This window comes from Podarcis muralis, chromosome 10 (genome assembly GCF_964188315.1).
Source record: "Podarcis muralis chromosome 10, rPodMur119.hap1.1, whole genome shotgun sequence".
Taxonomy (NCBI): domain Eukaryota; kingdom Metazoa; phylum Chordata; class Lepidosauria; order Squamata; family Lacertidae; genus Podarcis; species Podarcis muralis.
Window position 1 is genome coordinate 2,190,633 of NC_135664.1, and position 17,276 is coordinate 2,207,908.

At 45.8% G+C, this 17,276-nt stretch overlaps 3 protein-coding genes across 3 annotated transcripts; 2 read left to right on the forward strand and 1 right to left on the reverse strand.

Annotated features, from left to right (window-relative positions):
* Window positions 1-362: 362 nt before the first annotated feature.
* LOC144329083 (vomeronasal type-2 receptor 26-like) lies at window positions 363-2,362 on the reverse strand. Its single transcript, XM_077935591.1, has 2 exons — window positions 2,359-2,362; window positions 363-1,476 (listed from the first exon to the last, which is right to left on the reverse strand). The coding sequence occupies exons 1-2, from the start codon at window positions 2,360-2,362 to the stop codon at window positions 578-580; spliced, it is 903 nt and encodes a 300-aa protein (XP_077791717.1). The 3' UTR covers window positions 363-577.
* A 2,139-nt stretch (window positions 2,363-4,501) lies between these two features.
* LOC144329084 (vomeronasal type-2 receptor 26-like) lies at window positions 4,502-6,333 on the forward strand. Its single transcript, XM_077935592.1, has 3 exons — window positions 4,502-4,516; window positions 4,622-4,748; window positions 5,435-6,333. Exons 1-3 carry the CDS (start codon window positions 4,502-4,504, stop codon window positions 6,331-6,333), a joined length of 1,041 nt encoding a protein of 346 aa, XP_077791718.1.
* Window positions 6,334-9,924: 3,591 nt separating this feature from the next.
* LOC144329118 (uncharacterized) lies at window positions 9,925-12,106 on the forward strand. The gene is made up of 4 exons (XM_077935673.1): window positions 9,925-10,042; window positions 10,194-10,268; window positions 10,599-10,730; window positions 11,856-12,106. The coding sequence occupies exons 2-4, from the start codon at window positions 10,203-10,205 to the stop codon at window positions 12,081-12,083; spliced, it is 426 nt and encodes a 141-aa protein (XP_077791799.1). The 5' UTR covers window positions 9,925-10,042; window positions 10,194-10,202; the 3' UTR covers window positions 12,084-12,106.
* Window positions 12,107-17,276: the final 5,170 nt, after the last annotated feature.

Sequence of the window (17,276 nt, forward strand, 5' to 3'; positions counted from 1 at the left end):
TGGAACAGAGAGCAGAGCTTACACAATACAGAAATTAAACCAACAGACTACGGAAGATGTCTTAAATGAATTTCTCAGTTTATTGATATACAAAGCTTAGGAGAACAAAATGATGTGAAGTGTACTTATGAATGATACAGCATACATGTAGAAAATGGAGAAAATTCAATAAATAGAAATGACATAACTAGAAACTATTGTTGAATATCAGAATTGATATGGTTAATAGGTAGTTAGGACAAAGGAATCACACTCAAAGACCTAACTCCTCTCTCCCTCCAGCCTATCTGGTTGTGAGATAAATATAACTTCTCAAAGCAAAAAATGATTAAATGATAAAACTTTACAAACTAAGGGCAGTAGACCAGGACTCATTGTAGTCCTTGGCAAAGCAAGGTAGCAAAACATTTCCTCCCATCTTACGGTTCATGTCAACAGGACTACACAAAACCTGGGCTAAGAAGGAACACAATCTCTTTCACAGATGAAGAATGAGCAACATGGATGAGCAAGTGTCTTTCCTTTATGCACTTCTGGGCATCGGGAACATGGACTATTTTAAGAATCAGATGTCCCCTTAATTTCTGGTTGTCAGGTGCTCCTTTGTGTTCAGATCAGGCCTCAGCACAATCATGTAGCACTTGGGAAGGAAGATGCAGCCCAGAAGCCCAGCACTGGAGGCCAACATAGAGAAGATCTGCACGGCCACCATGTACTTGCCCTTGGTGCTCAGGTAGGTGGGCACAAAAGACACCCAAACACTGCAGAAGACCAGCATGCTGAAGGTGATCAGCTTGGCTTCGTTGAAGGAGCCGGGCAGCTTCCTGGCTAGGAAAGCCACCGTGAAGCAGGTGGCAGCCAAGAAGCCCATGTAGCCGAGGGCAACGTAAAACATGGTCACAGACCCTTCGTTGCATTGCAGGATGATCTCTTCCACCTGGGAGAGCATGTCGGGCTCTGGGAATGGGGGAGAAGAGCCCAGCCAGATGGTGCAGATGAGAACTTGCCCCCCAGAACAGGAGATGACAATGGAGTTGGCCAGACTCTTGCCCAGCCATCTCCTCACCCTGTTCCCGGGCTTTGTGGCCAGGAAGGCCAGCACCACCGTGATGGTCTTTGCCAAGACAGAAGAAACAGCAACTGAGAAGATGATGCTGAAGGCCGTTTGTCGGAGAAGGCAGGTCTCTTTCCTTGGGCGCCCGATGAAGAGGAAGGAGGACAAAAAGGAAAGCAGGAGGGAGACGAGCAGGATGTAGGAGAGGTCTCGGTTGTTGGCTTTGACTATGGGAGTGTCCTTGTATTTAATGAAGATTCCCAACACAATGCCTGCAGTTATAGATAAGAAGAGGGTAACGGAAGCTAAAAACATTCCTAAATATTCTCCATAAGTCAGGAAGGTAATAATCTTGGGGACACATTGATCTCTGTCCTTGTTTGGATACTGATCTTCTGAGCATTTGGTGCAATGTTCTGCATCTGAGGAAGTGGAAAAAGAGTGGCTGCAGCATCAGTTACATCCCTAATGATCTGTGCTCTTTTACGTTTTGAAAAACTCTGTGGTGGACTTCAGTAAACAAGAATGTTAAAATAGGTAAAGCAAAATTGTGATGTAGGATAAACTGAGTAGCAATGAGCACTCCGCTTCTGTTAACTGCATTTTTTTGGATCCTGCCTAATCCTGAAGAAACAGCTCTTTAACTTGACATTTGAAATGCAGTTTTCTGTTGCTTCCATGCAATGTTCCTAGTAGTGAGATCAAAACAGTCCATTGATTATATTGTAATAATTTTCATATGAAGTATTGTTCATTTTTTATTGTGCTTTTGCTATTAAAAATTTGCTGGTTTGCATCACCTGTCCATTACTCTTTATAAATGTCAACATGATTTCCTTTTTGGTGTGACTTGGTATAAAAAATAAAGAAAGAATGCTTTATGGGCATTCCTCTCACAGCTGCCCACTTTCAACCCCAGAGATTTCTTCCTTATGACCACTCCTTTCAACTCCCTTCCTGGATGTAATAAAGTTGATTAATCCTATGGATGTCGAGGAAGAATCCACATTCCCCAATGTCTGCAGAAATCTCACAAAAAGTGGGTGAGACTGGATTACTGCCCTGTGTTTACTCTCTCCAGAAATACCTTTCTCCTTGGAGTCACCCACCTTCCTGGGCGGAGAAGGTCCCTTCCGCACACCGAGCACAAGCATAGCAGCAAACGGGCTTTTCTTCTAGAACCACCTTGGCATATCCAGGTCGACATCTCTCTGTACACCTGGAACGAGGTACGGCCTAACCAGAAAGACAAGAAGGTGCAACAAAGAGGAACAGTTAGGAGTATTTGTGGGTATGTCATTCACTCATAGGGTGAATTGAAACAGATATATGGTCTGCAGCCTTTGACGCCCTCATCAGGGTCCCTTCAACCCCCACTGACCATTGGGGTGACCAGAATATCTTGTTCTTCATAATTCGTTCAGGACAACTGAGGTTTGCGCCACAGGCCTCTGATTCCTCTTCTCCGTTTACCTGCTTCCCTGCTTAATAAATCTTCATTTTTTTTATTATAATAAATTTTTATTGATTTTCCAAACACATAATAAAAACAAACAATACACAAAACAAAAACATACAAACATATAAACATGTATAATTTCATAATCTTATTTTCATACACCTTACTTCCCGGACTTCCCCATACCTCCCCTTTTCTGCATCCTTGTTTTACATTTCTTCAGCAACTCCTCCAATTAATTAATTATTTAAATCACTTTCATTAGATTCTTTTTTCTTTAACTTACTTATGGACTACATAGATAAGAAGAAAAGGGAAAGCCCCTAGTAAAAGGGAACTATTGGGTTTTCATACATGCAGAAGGATGGAAAGCGATTTATTTTTGAAATGATAATTACTGATTTATTGTGGATTTTTTAAATTTGTGGAGTAAGCTCACTTGTAGATGTTGCAATAGTTAAACTATTGTATGTGCAGGAATAGAGAAGTGCACAGTTGTTGGTGAAAGATGATACCGTATTTTTCGCTCTATAACACGCACCAGACCATAACACGCACATAGTTTTTAGAGGAGGAAAACAAGGAAAAAATATTCTAAACGAAACAGTGGATGTATGATTTTTATGGTTCATGCTGTGGCCACAGACATGTGATCTGACAGTGAGTTTGGGGTAGCCCAATGCAAAAATCCTGAGGATCCATGTGGATCCATGCTTTGTAACCACGTTTTTGCGCCATTGCGCCCCCATGAAACAGTGGGTGCGTGTGTGTTTTTTGGTGCAGGCTATAGCCATGGAAATGCTATGTGATCTGATGGTGAATTTGGGGTGACCCAGTGCAAAAATCCTGAGGATCCATGTGGATCCGTGCTTTGTAACCACGTTTTAAGTGGGGAGGGAAGGAAAAGAACTCAAGGGACAAGGAGCACGTGTGGGGGGTGTAGAGAAGGAGCTTTCCTGCGAGCTGAGCGGGGAGGAGGGAGGGAAAGAGCACTGTTGCTTTAAAGGTATACTTAAGGTATTTGCCCTGTGCCTGGGTTTTTTCCATTTAACAGTTTGCAGCCTTTTCCGTCCGCTCCTTGTTTTGAGGCAGAATAGATTTGAGCAAGTGAGGAGGGCTTGGATTGCAGGGGATTCGCCATTAGCTGTGTAAAAGCGCTCCTCCTTGCAGCCTGAATGATAAGCAGCCACCAGCAGCAATAGAATGGAGCACAAAAAAGAGATAGGGGCACTAGGACCCAGACAATGCTCAAATCTATCCTGCCTGAAAACAAGCTGCTCCGTCCCAGCTGAGACGCGGGGATTTGCGAAGTTTTCCCCTCTCCCTCATCCCTCCCCAGCCTTTTTTTTTACTTCCTGGTTTTCACTGCGCTGGCTCAGAGCTCGAGGTTGGTTTTATTTTGCTGCTGGTTACTTAAATTTTATCTTTCCTGCCCTCCCTCTGCAGCCTCATTGCTCTGTTTAGAGAGCGCACAGACTTTTGCTAGCGTCTGTCCCTCCTCCCTTGTAAGCGGCTGCTGCCGGCTTTGCTGCCATGGCTCTCCTTCCCTCCCTCCTCCCCGGCTCCAGGTCGCTTTAAAGCAAGCAAAGTCAGAGCCTCGTAGAGCCTGTAAGTGGCTCCCGCTTTGCTTGACTGACGGCAGCCATGGCTCCGATCCGTGCATTCGCTCCATAACACGCACAGGCATTTTCCCTTACTTTCTAGGAGCAAAAAAGTGCGTGTTTTGGAGCGAAAATTACGGTAATTAAAAAAAACCTATCGTAATATAAGATTAACATTAAGAAATGGCATGTAAACTAGAAATAACTAGGGAAATCACATTTCAGATTCCATTGCCATTTTCTTTGAAGATTTATTAAGCAGGGAAGCAGGTAAACGGAGAAGAGGAATCAGAGTCCTGTGGCACAAACCTCAGTTGTCCTGAACGAATTATGAAGAACAAGATATTCTGGTCACCCCAATGGTCAGTGGGGGTTGAAGGGACCCTGATGAGGGCGTCAAAGGCTGCAGACCATATATCTGTTTCAATTCACCCTATGAGTGAATGACATACCCACAAATACTCCTAACTGTTCCTCTTTGTTGCACCTTCTTGTCTTTCTGGTTAGGCCGTACCTCGTTCCAGGTGTACAGAGAGATGTCGACCTGGATATGCCAAGGTGGTTCTAGAAGAAAAGCCCGTTTGCTGCTATGCTTGTGCTCGGTGTGCGGAAGGGACCTTCTCCGCCCAGGAAGGTGGGTGACTCCAAGGAGAAAGGTATTTCTGGAGAGAGTAAACACAGGGCAGTAATCCAGTCTCACCCACTTTTTGTGAGATTTCTGCAGACATTGGGGAATGTGGATTCTTCCTCGACATCCATAGGATTAATCAACTTTATTACATCCAGGAAGGGAGTTGAAAGGAGTGGTCATAAGGAAGAAATCTCTGGGGTTGAAAGTGGGCAGCTGTGAGAGGAATGCCCATAAAGCATTCTTTCTTTATTTTTTATACCAAGTCACACCAAAAAGGAAATCATGTTGACATTTATAAAGAGTAATGGACAGGTGATGCAAACCAGCAAATTTTTAATAGCAAAAGCACAATAAAAAATGAACAATACTTCATATGAAAATTATTACAATATAATCAATGGACTGTTTTGATCTCACTACTAGGAACATTGCATGGAAGCAACAGAAAACTGCATTTCAAATGTCAAGTTAAAGAGCTGTTTCTTCAGGATTAGGCAGGATCCAAAAAAATGCAGTTAACAGAAGCGGAGTGCTCATTGCTACTCAGTTTATCCTACATCACAATTTTGCTTTACCTATTTTAACATTCTTATTTCCTGAGGTCCACCGCAGAGTTTTTCAAAACGTAAAAGAGCACAGATCATCAGGGATGTAAGTGATGTTGCAGCCACTCTTTTTCTCTTCCCCAGATGCAGAACATTGCACCAAATGCTCAGAAGATCACCATTCAAACAAGGACAGAGATCAATGTGTCCCCAAGATTATTACCTTCCTGACTTATGAAGAATATTTGGGAATGGTTTTAGCTTCCGTTACCCTCTTCTTATCTATAACTGCAGGCACTGTGTTGGGAATCTTCATTAAATACAAGGAAACTCCCATAGTCAAAGCCAACAACCGGGACCTTTCCTACATCCTCCTCGTCTCCCTCCTGCTTTCCTTTTTGTCCTCCTTCCTCTTCATCGGGCGCCCAAGGAAAGAGACCTGCCTTCTCCGACAAACGGCCTTCAGCATCATCTTCTCAGTTGCTGTTTCTTCTGTCTTGGCAAAGACCATCACGGTGGTGCTGGCCTTCCTGGCCACAAAGCCCGGGAACAGGGTGAGGAGATGGCTGGGCAAGAGTCTGGCCAACTCCATTGTCATCTCCTGTTCTGGGGGGCAAGTTCTCATCTGCACCATCTGGCTGGGCTCTTCTCCCCCATTCCCAGAGCCCGACATGCGCTCCCAGGTGGAAGAGATCATCCTGCAATGCAACGAAGGGTCTGTGGCCATGTTTTACGTTGCCCTCGGCTACCTGGGCTTCTTGGCTGCCACCTGCTTCACGGTGGCTTTCCTAGCCAGGAAGTTGCCCGGCTCCTTCAACGAAGCCAAGCTGATCACCTTCAGCATGCTGGTCTTCTGCAGTGTTTGGGTGTCTTTTGTGCCCACCTACCTGAGCACCAAGGGCAAGTACATGGTGGCCGTGCAGATCTTCTCTATGTTGGCCTCCAGTGCTGGGCTTCTGGGCTGCATCTTCCTTCCCAAGTGCTACATGATTGTGCTGAGGCCTGATCTGAACACAAAGGAGCACCTGACAACCAGAAATTAAGGGGACATATGATTCTTAAAATAGTCCATGTTCCCGATGCCCAGAAGTGCATAAAGGAAAGACACTTGCTCATCCATGTTGCTCATTCTTCATCTGTGAAAGAGATTGTGTTCATTCTTAGCCCAGGTTTTGTGTAGTCCTGTTGACATGAACCGTAAGATGGGAGGAAATGTTTTGCTACCTTGCTTTGCCAAGGACTACAATGAGTCCTGGTCTACTGCCCTTAGTTTGTAAAGTTTTATCATTTAATCATTTTTTGCTTTGAGAAGTTATATTTATCTCACAACAAGATAGGCTGGAGGGAGAGAGGAGTTAGGTCTTTGAGTGTGATTCCTTTGTCCTAACTACCTATTAACCATATCAATTCTGATATTCAACAATAGTTTCTAGTTATGTCATTTCTATTTATTGAATTTTCTCCATTTTCTACATGTATGCTGTATCATTCATAAGTACACTTCACGTCATTTTGTTCTCCTAAGCTTTGTATATCAATAAACTGAGAAATTCATTTAAGACATCTTCCGTAGTCTGTTGGTTTAATTTCTGTATTGTGTAAGCTCTGCTCTCTGTTCCAAAAAGTAGCAACTGACCTTAGCCAAGCCTTGACTGGAGTCCAATGGGTTTTATTACACTGGCCTGGATGTGACATGTTGTGCACTGATGTTGAGTGGATCACCAGATTACGAGTGAGCCAGCAAGAAGTTTAGCATTGGAGGAAAGCAATGAGACGATGCCAGATAGTTGGATTCCCTGCCTGCCAAACCTTTTAAGAGGAGGCATCTTATGCTCAGTCAGGAAGGAAAAGCAAGAGGCCTCCTCCTCCAACTCAGGTTCCTCCCATTCAGGTCCCCATTTATAGAGCAAAACCAAGATCAGATGGGAAGTGAAAATAATTGACAGAACAGCCACTGATGAAGCATTTATATTAATTAGTCAAGATTGCATCGTACTTAAACTTTCATCACTTCAAATAATTTTTATTAACTGGCCAATCACATCAAATTTAATCACATCACATAAATTCCGAATTACAAAGCCAAATTTTGAATTTTGTTGGGGGGGACCCATATTTCAAGATCCGAAGGGGAATTCTGATCTTCTTCTTGCTGCTGCGTTAATGTCCAAATCAGTCCAAATCAGTCCAGACAGAGTTCATAATTCTATCCCATCTTATCTTGCTGTTTCCACATCACATCTTGTTCATATATTTTCTCTTTTTTCTTTATGATCTCTTCTGATAGTCTCCTTAAGCCAATAAACACCAATAGTAATAATAACCCTGTGTGAATTTTCCGTTCTTCCAATCCTCAAATCAAGATGGTTTCCATATATCATCTCCTTCATAGATAACATCGCTCTTTCCATCATAATCTTGCAAAACTGTCGCTCTTAAGTCCCACTGAGGAGTTTAATCCACAATATATAAACAGCTTTGTTTCTCTCTTTCTCCTCCCAGACTCAAGACCTCCGACAGAGCTTCCCAATATGGCGATGGCATTTTTAACTGCGTCATTCCAAAGCTCTTATACATTCCACGCTCTTCTTAAAACATGCTTTGGTTCGAAAGTTTATCTCCACACAGCCTTAAATCCACAGCTTAAGTCCTTAAAACAACATTTCTGACTCATAAGGGGAGGGGATTCTTGTTTAATCACATAAGAAAAGAAAGGAAAGTTTTTTTTCCCTCCCCCATCAGTCATTTGCCGTACCGTGTCTTGGCGTATCTTCTCATGATTATTCTTGTCTTGTTTTATCAGAGATCTCTTCTGTCAGCAGTCTTTACTCCCCCTTCTTCCTTGAGATATGTGCAATTCGCCTCATCCAAATTGTTTCTTTTGAAGTTCTTGCAGCTAGTGGCGCGAATCAGGGACGGCGTCCAGGAGTGCCAAAATCCCACAGGAGGGCTTTGTGCCTAGTGCCCCCATCCCCACAAATTCAGGGGTGGTATAAGGCACAGCAGGCAAGGGCCGCCCCACCACCATCCTGGGGGGGGGGGGGGTTAGGGAGGCTAATTACCCCCATCATAGCCTCCAAATTACCTCGTGTGGGTCGGAGAGATGTTATTGTCAGCCATCTTCCGATGCGCCCCCTAGTGGCCCCCCAAACTTTCATCACTTCAAATTGGTGGAAACTTTCATTGTTATTATGATTCAACTTGTAGCATTCCAATGAAGGGTGCTATATAAATTTAAGCTGGGAGGAGCCTCTGGCTTAACTCATTTTATTATTCTTACTAATATTAATAAGTAATAAAATATGAATTTGGGGGAGGGGAATACATTACATTAGTGTCCAGTCATTGCATTTCTATAGGATTTTTCATTTCAATCAATCAAATCTTTATTACAGTAGTAGACCAGCATCAGTAGAGTGGGGTACAATCATTTTCAGTCTGTAAAACGTTTTGGAAAGCAAAAAAAAGTATTTAACACAAAGTATATATAAAAGTCTAAAAGAAGGGTTTAGGAGCATTAAACGGATGTGGAAGAGCATAAAAGGTTAGTATATAAAGACTATGGCCACCAATTTACAGAGCACTCTGATATGAGTGTTCATTAAATCTAGCATAATAATAGTAATGAAAAGGTGTTGCAATGGAGGAGTGCAGGGAAAAGAAAACTCCTTGCACTCATTCTTTCTTGCTAAAGAATTAAAAGATTTCTCTGCTTTTCTCCTTCTTTTTCCCTTGGGTGGTGTGTTCAGCGGTCACCCTCAGGGGAAACAGGTCCCCCCCCCCTTGGAGGAAATGGACTGATCGGAACCTGGCTGTGACATCGGCTCAGAATCCCAGCCTCACTTTACAGTTGAGGCCAACAGCCTTTTGGTGGTTTCTCTGCAAGTGAATCAGAAAAAACTCTTATTGGACACCGAAAAAGCAAAGTCTGAAGACTGATGTCTGGAGAAATGGTGAGGGGACCAGCAGGAAACTGCTAAGGGAGTTTTGAGTCCTTTTATTCTGTTGCAGTTGCAGAGAAAGGAGGGTGGGGGGTGGGGGGGTGGGGTCCGCCCCAGGTGTCATCACTGAGGGGGGTGGGAAAAGGACATAAAGCCGAGTTTAAAATAAAAATAAAAATTGGGCTCACCAAACCTTTTAGTTGAGTCAAAAAACGCGGCTGGCACTGGGCGCCGCATCGCGGGGGCTGGCACTTACCGGGGGGGGGTGTGTGTGCAGAGTGCCTGATCCACGCATCTCTCCTGGGGGTGACTTGGTGGCTTGGGCCCCTGCAGGCTGGGTGCTGCCTGAAACAGAAGCGTGGGGCTTGCGTCTGCCCCCTGCCTCTCCCTCAGCCGCCCTACAGCTGGGGGGGAGGCAGAGGATAGGCTCCAGAAAGCCCACAGGACCCCCGCGTTGAACCGGGCACCCAAGCAGCTGGCTATACCCCTGTTCTGTTGTTTGAATTATGGGTGCCTTGAGAGTGAATGTGCTGTGCTTGCTGCCCCACTCGTCCTGATGGACCAGCCCCCCATGGCGCCAGGGCTGTAGGGCTTCCCTGGCTAGCGACTCAATGTGGGCAAGAGAGTTTCCCTTCTGGGTTCCTCTCTCATTTTGGGATGCTCTCTTTCTCCTCTCTCCCCACCGTCAACTCTGGGGTCCTGTCTCTGCTAGCAGTCAGCCACCGAGGAGGACATTCTCAATGTCAAGGAGGACGAAGGAAAAGGCGAGGAGGAGACCGCAAAACGGCTGGATCTCCTCAGCCCTGACTGGGTAGGTGGCCGTGGCCTAAGTGGTGATTGGCAGAAGGGGAGGGAAGCATATCAACCGCAGAATGGAACTGTTGTTTCAGTTATGGGTGCCTTGAGTTTTAACGTTTGGTTGCGTTTTTTAATTGCTCGTTTTTTGCATCTTTTCCTTGCAGGTTCCAAGTATGTCACCATTTTCTAGTGTTTCCTCCCTGTCCTCCCTGGATTCCCTTTGGGACTCCCTCAATGAGGTACGTAGCAGACAGAGCAGGAGGGAAGCCCTGCTGAGCTGGAGAACCCTGAGGCTGGGGAGGAGGAGGAGGAGGAGGAAGCCGGCTGGCCGGTTAGGCCACCTTCTGGACTGGTCGTGAGCAAGGGGGCACGCAGGCAGGGGGCTGCTGGGGGCAGATGGGCTTGCTGCCCCACTTGTCCTGATGGACCAGCCCCCCATGGCGCCAGGGCTGTAGGGCTTCCCTGGCTAGCGACTCAATGTGGGTTCCTGTCTCATTCTGGGCTCCTCTCTTTCTCCCCTCTCCCCACCACCAATGCCACCACCTCTGGGGTCCTGTCTCTGCTGGCAGGCAGCCTCTGAAGTGGCTATCGAGGAGGAAGAGCCACAGGAAGTACCAGAGAGCCCCCCAGAGGAGGACGGGGAGGCCCTTTATTTGCCGTGCACCCCACCTGGAGAACACCTGGAGGCAAGCGTAATCGAGGTCAGACGAAACATACATTCATTCATGTCATATGAAAAGCTTCCCTGAACAGGGCTGTCTTCACATGTCTTCTAAAAGTCAGATAGTTGTTTATTTCTTTGACATCTGGCGGGAGGGCGTTCCACTGGGCGGGTGCCACTACCGAGAAGGCCCTCTGCCTGGTTCCCTGTAACTTCACTTATCGCAGTGGGGAACCGCCAGAAGGCCCTCAGCACTGGATCTCAGAACGATGGGGGTGGAGATAATTCTCCTGGGTTGCTTTTGGTTTGGTGTTTGTTTTGTAAGATATCTCTTTTGAATGCGTTTCCAGGTGGCTCCTGCCAAATGAAGTTATTAATTGCAAAGTGGGTTTGGCGATAATAAAACCATGTTGGCACTTTGCAAAGCCGGTTCTCTCTGGGGTTTTCCTGCCTCCTATACCTTCCCCCCACCCTCTTGTTCTTGGTTTTGTGTCTCGTTGAGATCTCTCCAAGGCTGACCACATGAGAACTTGGGAGAGGAGTGTTCCCTCCTGACTACAACCCTTTCATATAACGCCTTGCCCCCAAAAAGAAAAGGAGGGATTATGACAGCCTGCCACCACACAGGCCCTTCTCCTTCACAAACGGTCTGGAGGCAGCAACACAAGAAGGGGCCTTTTCTGTGGTGGCTCCCCACTTGCGGAATGCTCTTCCCAGGGAGGCTCATCTGGCATCTTCATTATGTATCTTTAGGTGCCAAGCAAAGACGTTTCTCTAGAACAGAGCTTTCCAAACTGTGTGCTCCTCCCAGGGCTGGAAAAGGGCTAGTTGAACTGAATCCCTGTGTTGCGAAATGAGGCATGTCTCCAAAGTGTGTCACCAACATGGAAAGTTCTGCTCTAGAACCAGCCTTGGGCTAATTGGCCAACGCATGGCATTTTCAACATGCTTGTGGATTGGGAGGCTGGCTTATGAGTTCGTTTTTGTTTTTAATACATATGTTGTGTTTTTATTTTGTATTTTTATGCTGTAAGCCGCCCTGACAGCTTCAGATGAAGGACGGCGTACGGATTTAATCAATCAATTGTTTGTTTGTTTGATTGATTGATTAATGATTGCGGCATTTTCCCAGAATCTGGAGGTGAATTGTTTACTTTTCTCACAGGACTGTGAGGAAGAGAGGCCTCCGAAGACCCCCACTTGCCTGGGTTCCATCATCTCCCGGATTCGCAAGATCTTCAGAAGAGCGCTGCCGCCAGCACCACCAGTGCCACCAGAGCAACCCAATACAAGAGGCAGCAGTGGGGTGCAGGGGGAAAGGAGGCCACTCTGCACGTGGCTCAGGCGCTGGATGCGGCAGCATCGCAGCTGTGTCCACCCTGAACCAAGATGAGGAGGAGTTGGGAGGCTTGCACCGATCCGCCCAGGGGATTTTGCCACCCCCCCCTGGGATGACACTCGGGGCGATACCCCCCCCCCACACCCCACCTTCCTCCGCCAGTGGTGGCAGGGGAAGTAGCACCTGGAGGCGCCCGAGTCCCTAAGGGACATTTCCTTTCTGTTGTCCTTGCACAGGTCTTAATCCTTGTGGTCCAAACTGGAGAGGAGGAATAAAAGATCTGAGCGCGGAGGCAAGCGGGGCGAGAAACCCAACCCCATGTGGCCCTACGCTGGCGTCCCACACGGCCAGCCCCAGTCCTAGAGCCCGACACCTTTTGAGATTGCGGAGCAGAACGGAGAAGACAGCGGGCAAAGGGTGGACGGCGAAGGAGAAGTGCGAGAGAACGACAGCGTCTACGGTGGCGGAGGAGAAGGAGAAGGCAGGACTGAGAGGGGAACGATCCTGGAAGGTGGCTTGAAAAGAAAGGGCAATATGGCGTAGGAAAACTGCTAGCTCACGCTGCCCATGCCCAAAGGAGGAGGAGGAAAGAAAGGAGGAAAGCAAGCGAGCAAGAAGGGACAGCTAAAGAAAGAACTGAGAAAAGAGACAGTGAGACCTTCTGGGGGTCAAAGAAATTACAATAAGAAGGAAACTGAGAGTTTTTAGGTTGCGCTCCGCGGCAACCTGGAAGTAACAAAACGAAATTTAAAGTTTACCTTAAGAATTGTTGTAAAATTGATGAGTGCTAAAATGTCAAGGTTAAGAAAATATAGAATTACAGCTGTAAATTGATTAAGTAATGGAAGAAAGGGGGGGGGAGAAAATGAGTAATCAGTCAATTGAAGCGAGGGGTTGCTGAAGAAATTTTGAAATAGGGATGCAGAAGGGGGAGGTATGGGGAAGTCGGGGAAGTAAGGTTTATGAAAAAGAGGTTGTGAAATTATACGTGTTTATATGTTTGTGTGTTTATGTATTGTTTATTGTATTGTTTTTTATTTATGTTGGAAAATTAATAAAAATTTATATATATAAAAAAAGGAAGTAACAAAACGCATTATTTCCGGGTTTTGCCATTCGCGCAAACGCTCAAAATGATGTCACGCACATGCATGGAAGCAGCGAATCGCGACCAGCACACGTGCAGACGTGGGTTGCGTTCGCTTCAGGATGCAAAGGGGGCTCCGGAACGGATCCCGTTCGCATCCAGAGGTACCACTGTATACTAATGGGAGACTTAAATGGAGTTACATCGTTAGAGATGGGAGTTATTTGCCCAATCAAGTGGGGCATGGATTTTATGAAACAGATCAAACAAACAAACAAACAAATATTGATAAAGAATAATAAAGCTGCTAGAATGCTAGCCTGGCTTGTGCACAGACAATTTGTTTATGAGTAGAGAAGTTTCTGCTCAAAGACGGGGAGCAAGTTGGTTCCATGTGCAACAGAAGCTCACCTTCCCCAAAACATGTCAAAGGGCAAAAGGTTTAAGGCTCAGAGCAACCTTTCTCCCCTCCACCAACCCCAGAGAGCTTCCCTCTGTTGGAGAAGCCTTTCAAAGATGGGGTGGAAATTCACTTGAAGTGGCTCCGAAGCCACCAAGGTGCTACTTCCCTTCAGGGGGAGAACCAGAAGAGAGTGGCAGGAATCAAGCAGCCCAGACCCACCCATAGCGGCCAGAGGGTGGGCTTGAGAAAACCCTCCCCATCGCAGGTTCCACCAGTCTCTGTTTCTAGAAGCCGCCAGGAAACAAAATCCCACCGCCATGTATCCCGTTCACAGTACTGAGGATGGCATTTCTCTGCATTCTCCATTTTTTTTATTTTTTTAAATTTACTTATTGACTCTATATAAAGCCCTATGCCTGGAGGTCTCAGGGTGGTTCAGAGAGCAAAATCAAAATATAAAACCACAATATATATAATCAAAATAAAAACAACAACCCAATAACAGCCTCTGCCCTCCCAAAAAACCCCACATTTTAAAAGGGCTTAGGATGCCTGGGATACAAGGCTGGGACTCCCACATCTGGCTGTTGTCCATCCCTGACTCTCCCACCTCATATGAATCATAGAATGGGAGACTTGGAAAGGGACCCCAAGGTCCTCTAGTCCAACCCTCTGCAATGCAGGAATCTCAGCTAAAGAATCCCAACAGATGGCCATCCACCCTCTGCTTCAAAACCTCCAAGGAAGGAGAGTCCATGGTCGGATCCAGCTCCTTCTTTGGTCCTTGGGAGCAAAGTTCAGGCCAAACTTCCAACTTCCAAACACACCCCTGTCCATCATGTTTTTCTCCAGCTCTGCACCTGCCACTTGAGCCATTCAAGACTTCAGAAAGTTATTGTGGTGAAACTTATTCCACTTGGAATAATCAAAATTATAGTCATCTCATCTTCTGAAAGCTCAGGAGATATTTCTGTAGATTGCATGAGCCTCGGAAAGCAACATGACAATATTAATTGCGCTGTGTCTGGGAAAGAAAAAGTTGGTGCCGAGAATATTTCCTGTGTTGGAGACAGACTGAGTCAAGATGCAGAGCTGGCAAAAGAGGGGTGTGCCTGCCTTGTGCTTCCGAGCTCCAAAGGTATAGTTGAAAACCACCCAGATTGGGAAAGCCCACCCAGTCTGGTCTTGCAAGAGTCTTTGGGTTCTTCTGCTTCGCCTCCTTGGCAAGTAAGAGGAGGAGGAGGCAGAGCCAGAATGAGATCCCTGCTCCTTCTGTTGCTGCTTCTGCTGCTCATGATGCCCTTTGGAGTCTGCGGGAACCCAAGACTTGGGAGGGACCTGGAGGGATCTCACCTGAAGCATCCATGACACACGGTCACCTTCGGAGGGAGACTGTTCCACTGCTCAACAGCTCTGTGTGCATCAAAGCTCCGGTCATGGAGCAGAGATTTCCAAATTTTTGTTCTATGCTAGACAGGTTTGATATTAGTGTGAAAGGATAAATAAATACTAATCTTTGTGGATCATATAATGTTTCCTCCCCCCCATTCATATGAATATCAGTTTCACTCTTTTTAAAGAATTCATTTATTGCAGGGAAACTAGGTCCTGCTTTCAAACATTGTCTTTCCTGTGACGTTTGGTGGAGGAAGGAGAGCAATGGGGACACGCAAGGCTACAACCGTGGCAGGTATTTCCTTCCCCTTTTTGCAACCTGCAGTCCACACAGATGCCGATCTTGACTGGGGATAGACCTGTAAAATAACATAGTTACTATTAGTACTAGTAATAGAAGCATACAGCCCAACATTTCTCTGATGAAAATAGAGACGTCCCATTCCATAACGATAATCACTGGGCAACAATTTTTTACTTTTTGAATGTTGTCTAGATTTCTACAACTGCTTTAGGGTATTTTTGCACTGCTGAATCAGGAAATGGCATACGTTTATCTCCATCAGGTCAGGGTTTTGTGCTATGTTGATTTGAAAAAAATCAGATCTTGTGACAAAATCAATTACATTTTTGTGGCATTATCGGCTGATTTTTGTCAACACATATCATCCTAAATATGTTTTTAAGAGAATAAAAATGTTTTTCCAACAACATATATTGATTACCTGATAGAAACATCGATTACTGTAAACTGAATGGTGGGCATTGATAAAGGTAAGTACACGTAAATTGCATGTTGCTTCACCATTTTTCAAACTTCAGGGCTTGAACTTCTTGGAACTCCTGGAATGCTCAGCGGCAGGGAGGTCTCTCTTCAGAGTCCAACAGTAGTCAGCCATTATGACTGCGTCCCAGCGACCCTGATACCTGGTCTCCATCTCTTTCATGTCCTGATGGAATCTCTCCCCCTGCTCGTCACTCATTGAACCCAGGTTCTCAGGAAACCGGTCCATATGTGAAAATAGGTAGTCCATCTTGACGCTCATGTTGCAGCCCAGGTTTCTGAAAGCAGTCAGCATGTTGTTGACAAATTCTGCGTAGTTTCTGGCCTTATTGTTGCCAAGAAAGTTATTCACTACCAGAACAAATGCCTTCCACGCTTCCAGTTCCACTTTGTTCATTGAGTTTCCGAACTCTGGATCTCTGATGAGCTGACGGATCTGAGGACTGTCAAAGATGCCAGCTTTCAACTTCTCCATGGTCAATCCTGGAAAAGCCTGGCACAAGTAAGTGAATCAGTCACCATCCTTGTCCAGAGCCTTGGTGAACTGCTTGATTAAGCCGAGCTTGATGTGCAGCGGTGGGAAGAGTATTCTGTCTCTGTCCACCAGAGGGTCGTTGAAGACGTTCCTTTCTTTGCAAGGCACTAATTCCTCCCGCACAGGCCAGTCCTTCTTCGTGTAATGCTGAGCACGGTCCCTACTATCCCACATGCACAGAAAACATCGGTACTGGTTGCCGTTCTTTAGCAGAACACATTTCAGTGATCACTTGCTGCTGTTAATGAACAGTCTCCAATCTTTGGGTTCGTACTGTGGCACTCCAAGCTTGAGCAGAAGCTGCGCAATATCTGCACAGTACACCAAGTCCTTCTCTTCCGAGAAAAAACGGAGGTACTCTTGATGCCTGTTGCAGAAGAAGCTGATGCAAGCACTGTCAGAGAGGTTTTTTTCCTTCAGTCTGGATGCCAACAGTTCGGCAGAGTCCTTTGACAAGCTGAGGTCGCGAACTAGATCATTCAACTCCTTTTGGGAAAATGGATGTGGAGCATCATCTTCAAGAACCACTTCTTCTTCATGTCCTTCAACACTGGAGGCATCTTCGTCACTAATGTCAGGAAGTTCTCCAAAGATAGGCACTGGAATTTCATCACAATGAGCTACAGGACGATGTGCTGATTGAAGATCAGGATACTTGAGGCTGCTCCAGTTCTTTCTGTTGATCCCAGTCACATCAACAGCACAGAAGTAGCAGTCAGTGACATGGTTTGTCGGCTCCCTCCAGACCATGGGAATTCCAAAGTTCAGACTCCTCTTGCCATTGGTCCACCCACGAAGAGTCTCTGTGCATGCCTTGCACACCATGTGTGGCGCCCAAGCTTTATCCTGGTCACCAAGTTTAATACCAAAATAACTTTATGCTTTGCCGCACCAATTTATGGAAGATTTCAAGGTTTTATGACTTCAAACTGATCCCTTTTCGACATAATCACCCAGAACTATTGGACCTGAATACTTCTTGTCATTAAAATAATCATTTCCAATCAAAACAATTATTTGACATGGCATTTTACCCCCACCAA

Excerpts from the sequence above, each read along its gene's own strand:
- LOC144329084 (XM_077935592.1), top strand. Across the intron at positions 4,749-5,434 it reads GACCTTCTCCGCCCAGGAAG|ATGCAGAACATTGCACCAAA; the intron begins GTGGGTGACTCC and ends TCTCTTCCCCAG.
- LOC144329118 (XM_077935673.1), top strand. The coding sequence starts at position 10,203 with ATGTCACCATTTTCTAGTGTTTCCTCCCTGTCCTCCCTGGATTCCCTT. Across the intron at positions 10,269-10,598 it reads TTTGGGACTCCCTCAATGAG|GCAGCCTCTGAAGTGGCTAT; the intron begins GTACGTAGCAGA and ends CTCTGCTGGCAG. Across the intron at positions 10,731-11,855 it reads TGGAGGCAAGCGTAATCGAG|GACTGTGAGGAAGAGAGGCC; the intron begins GTCAGACGAAAC and ends CTTTTCTCACAG.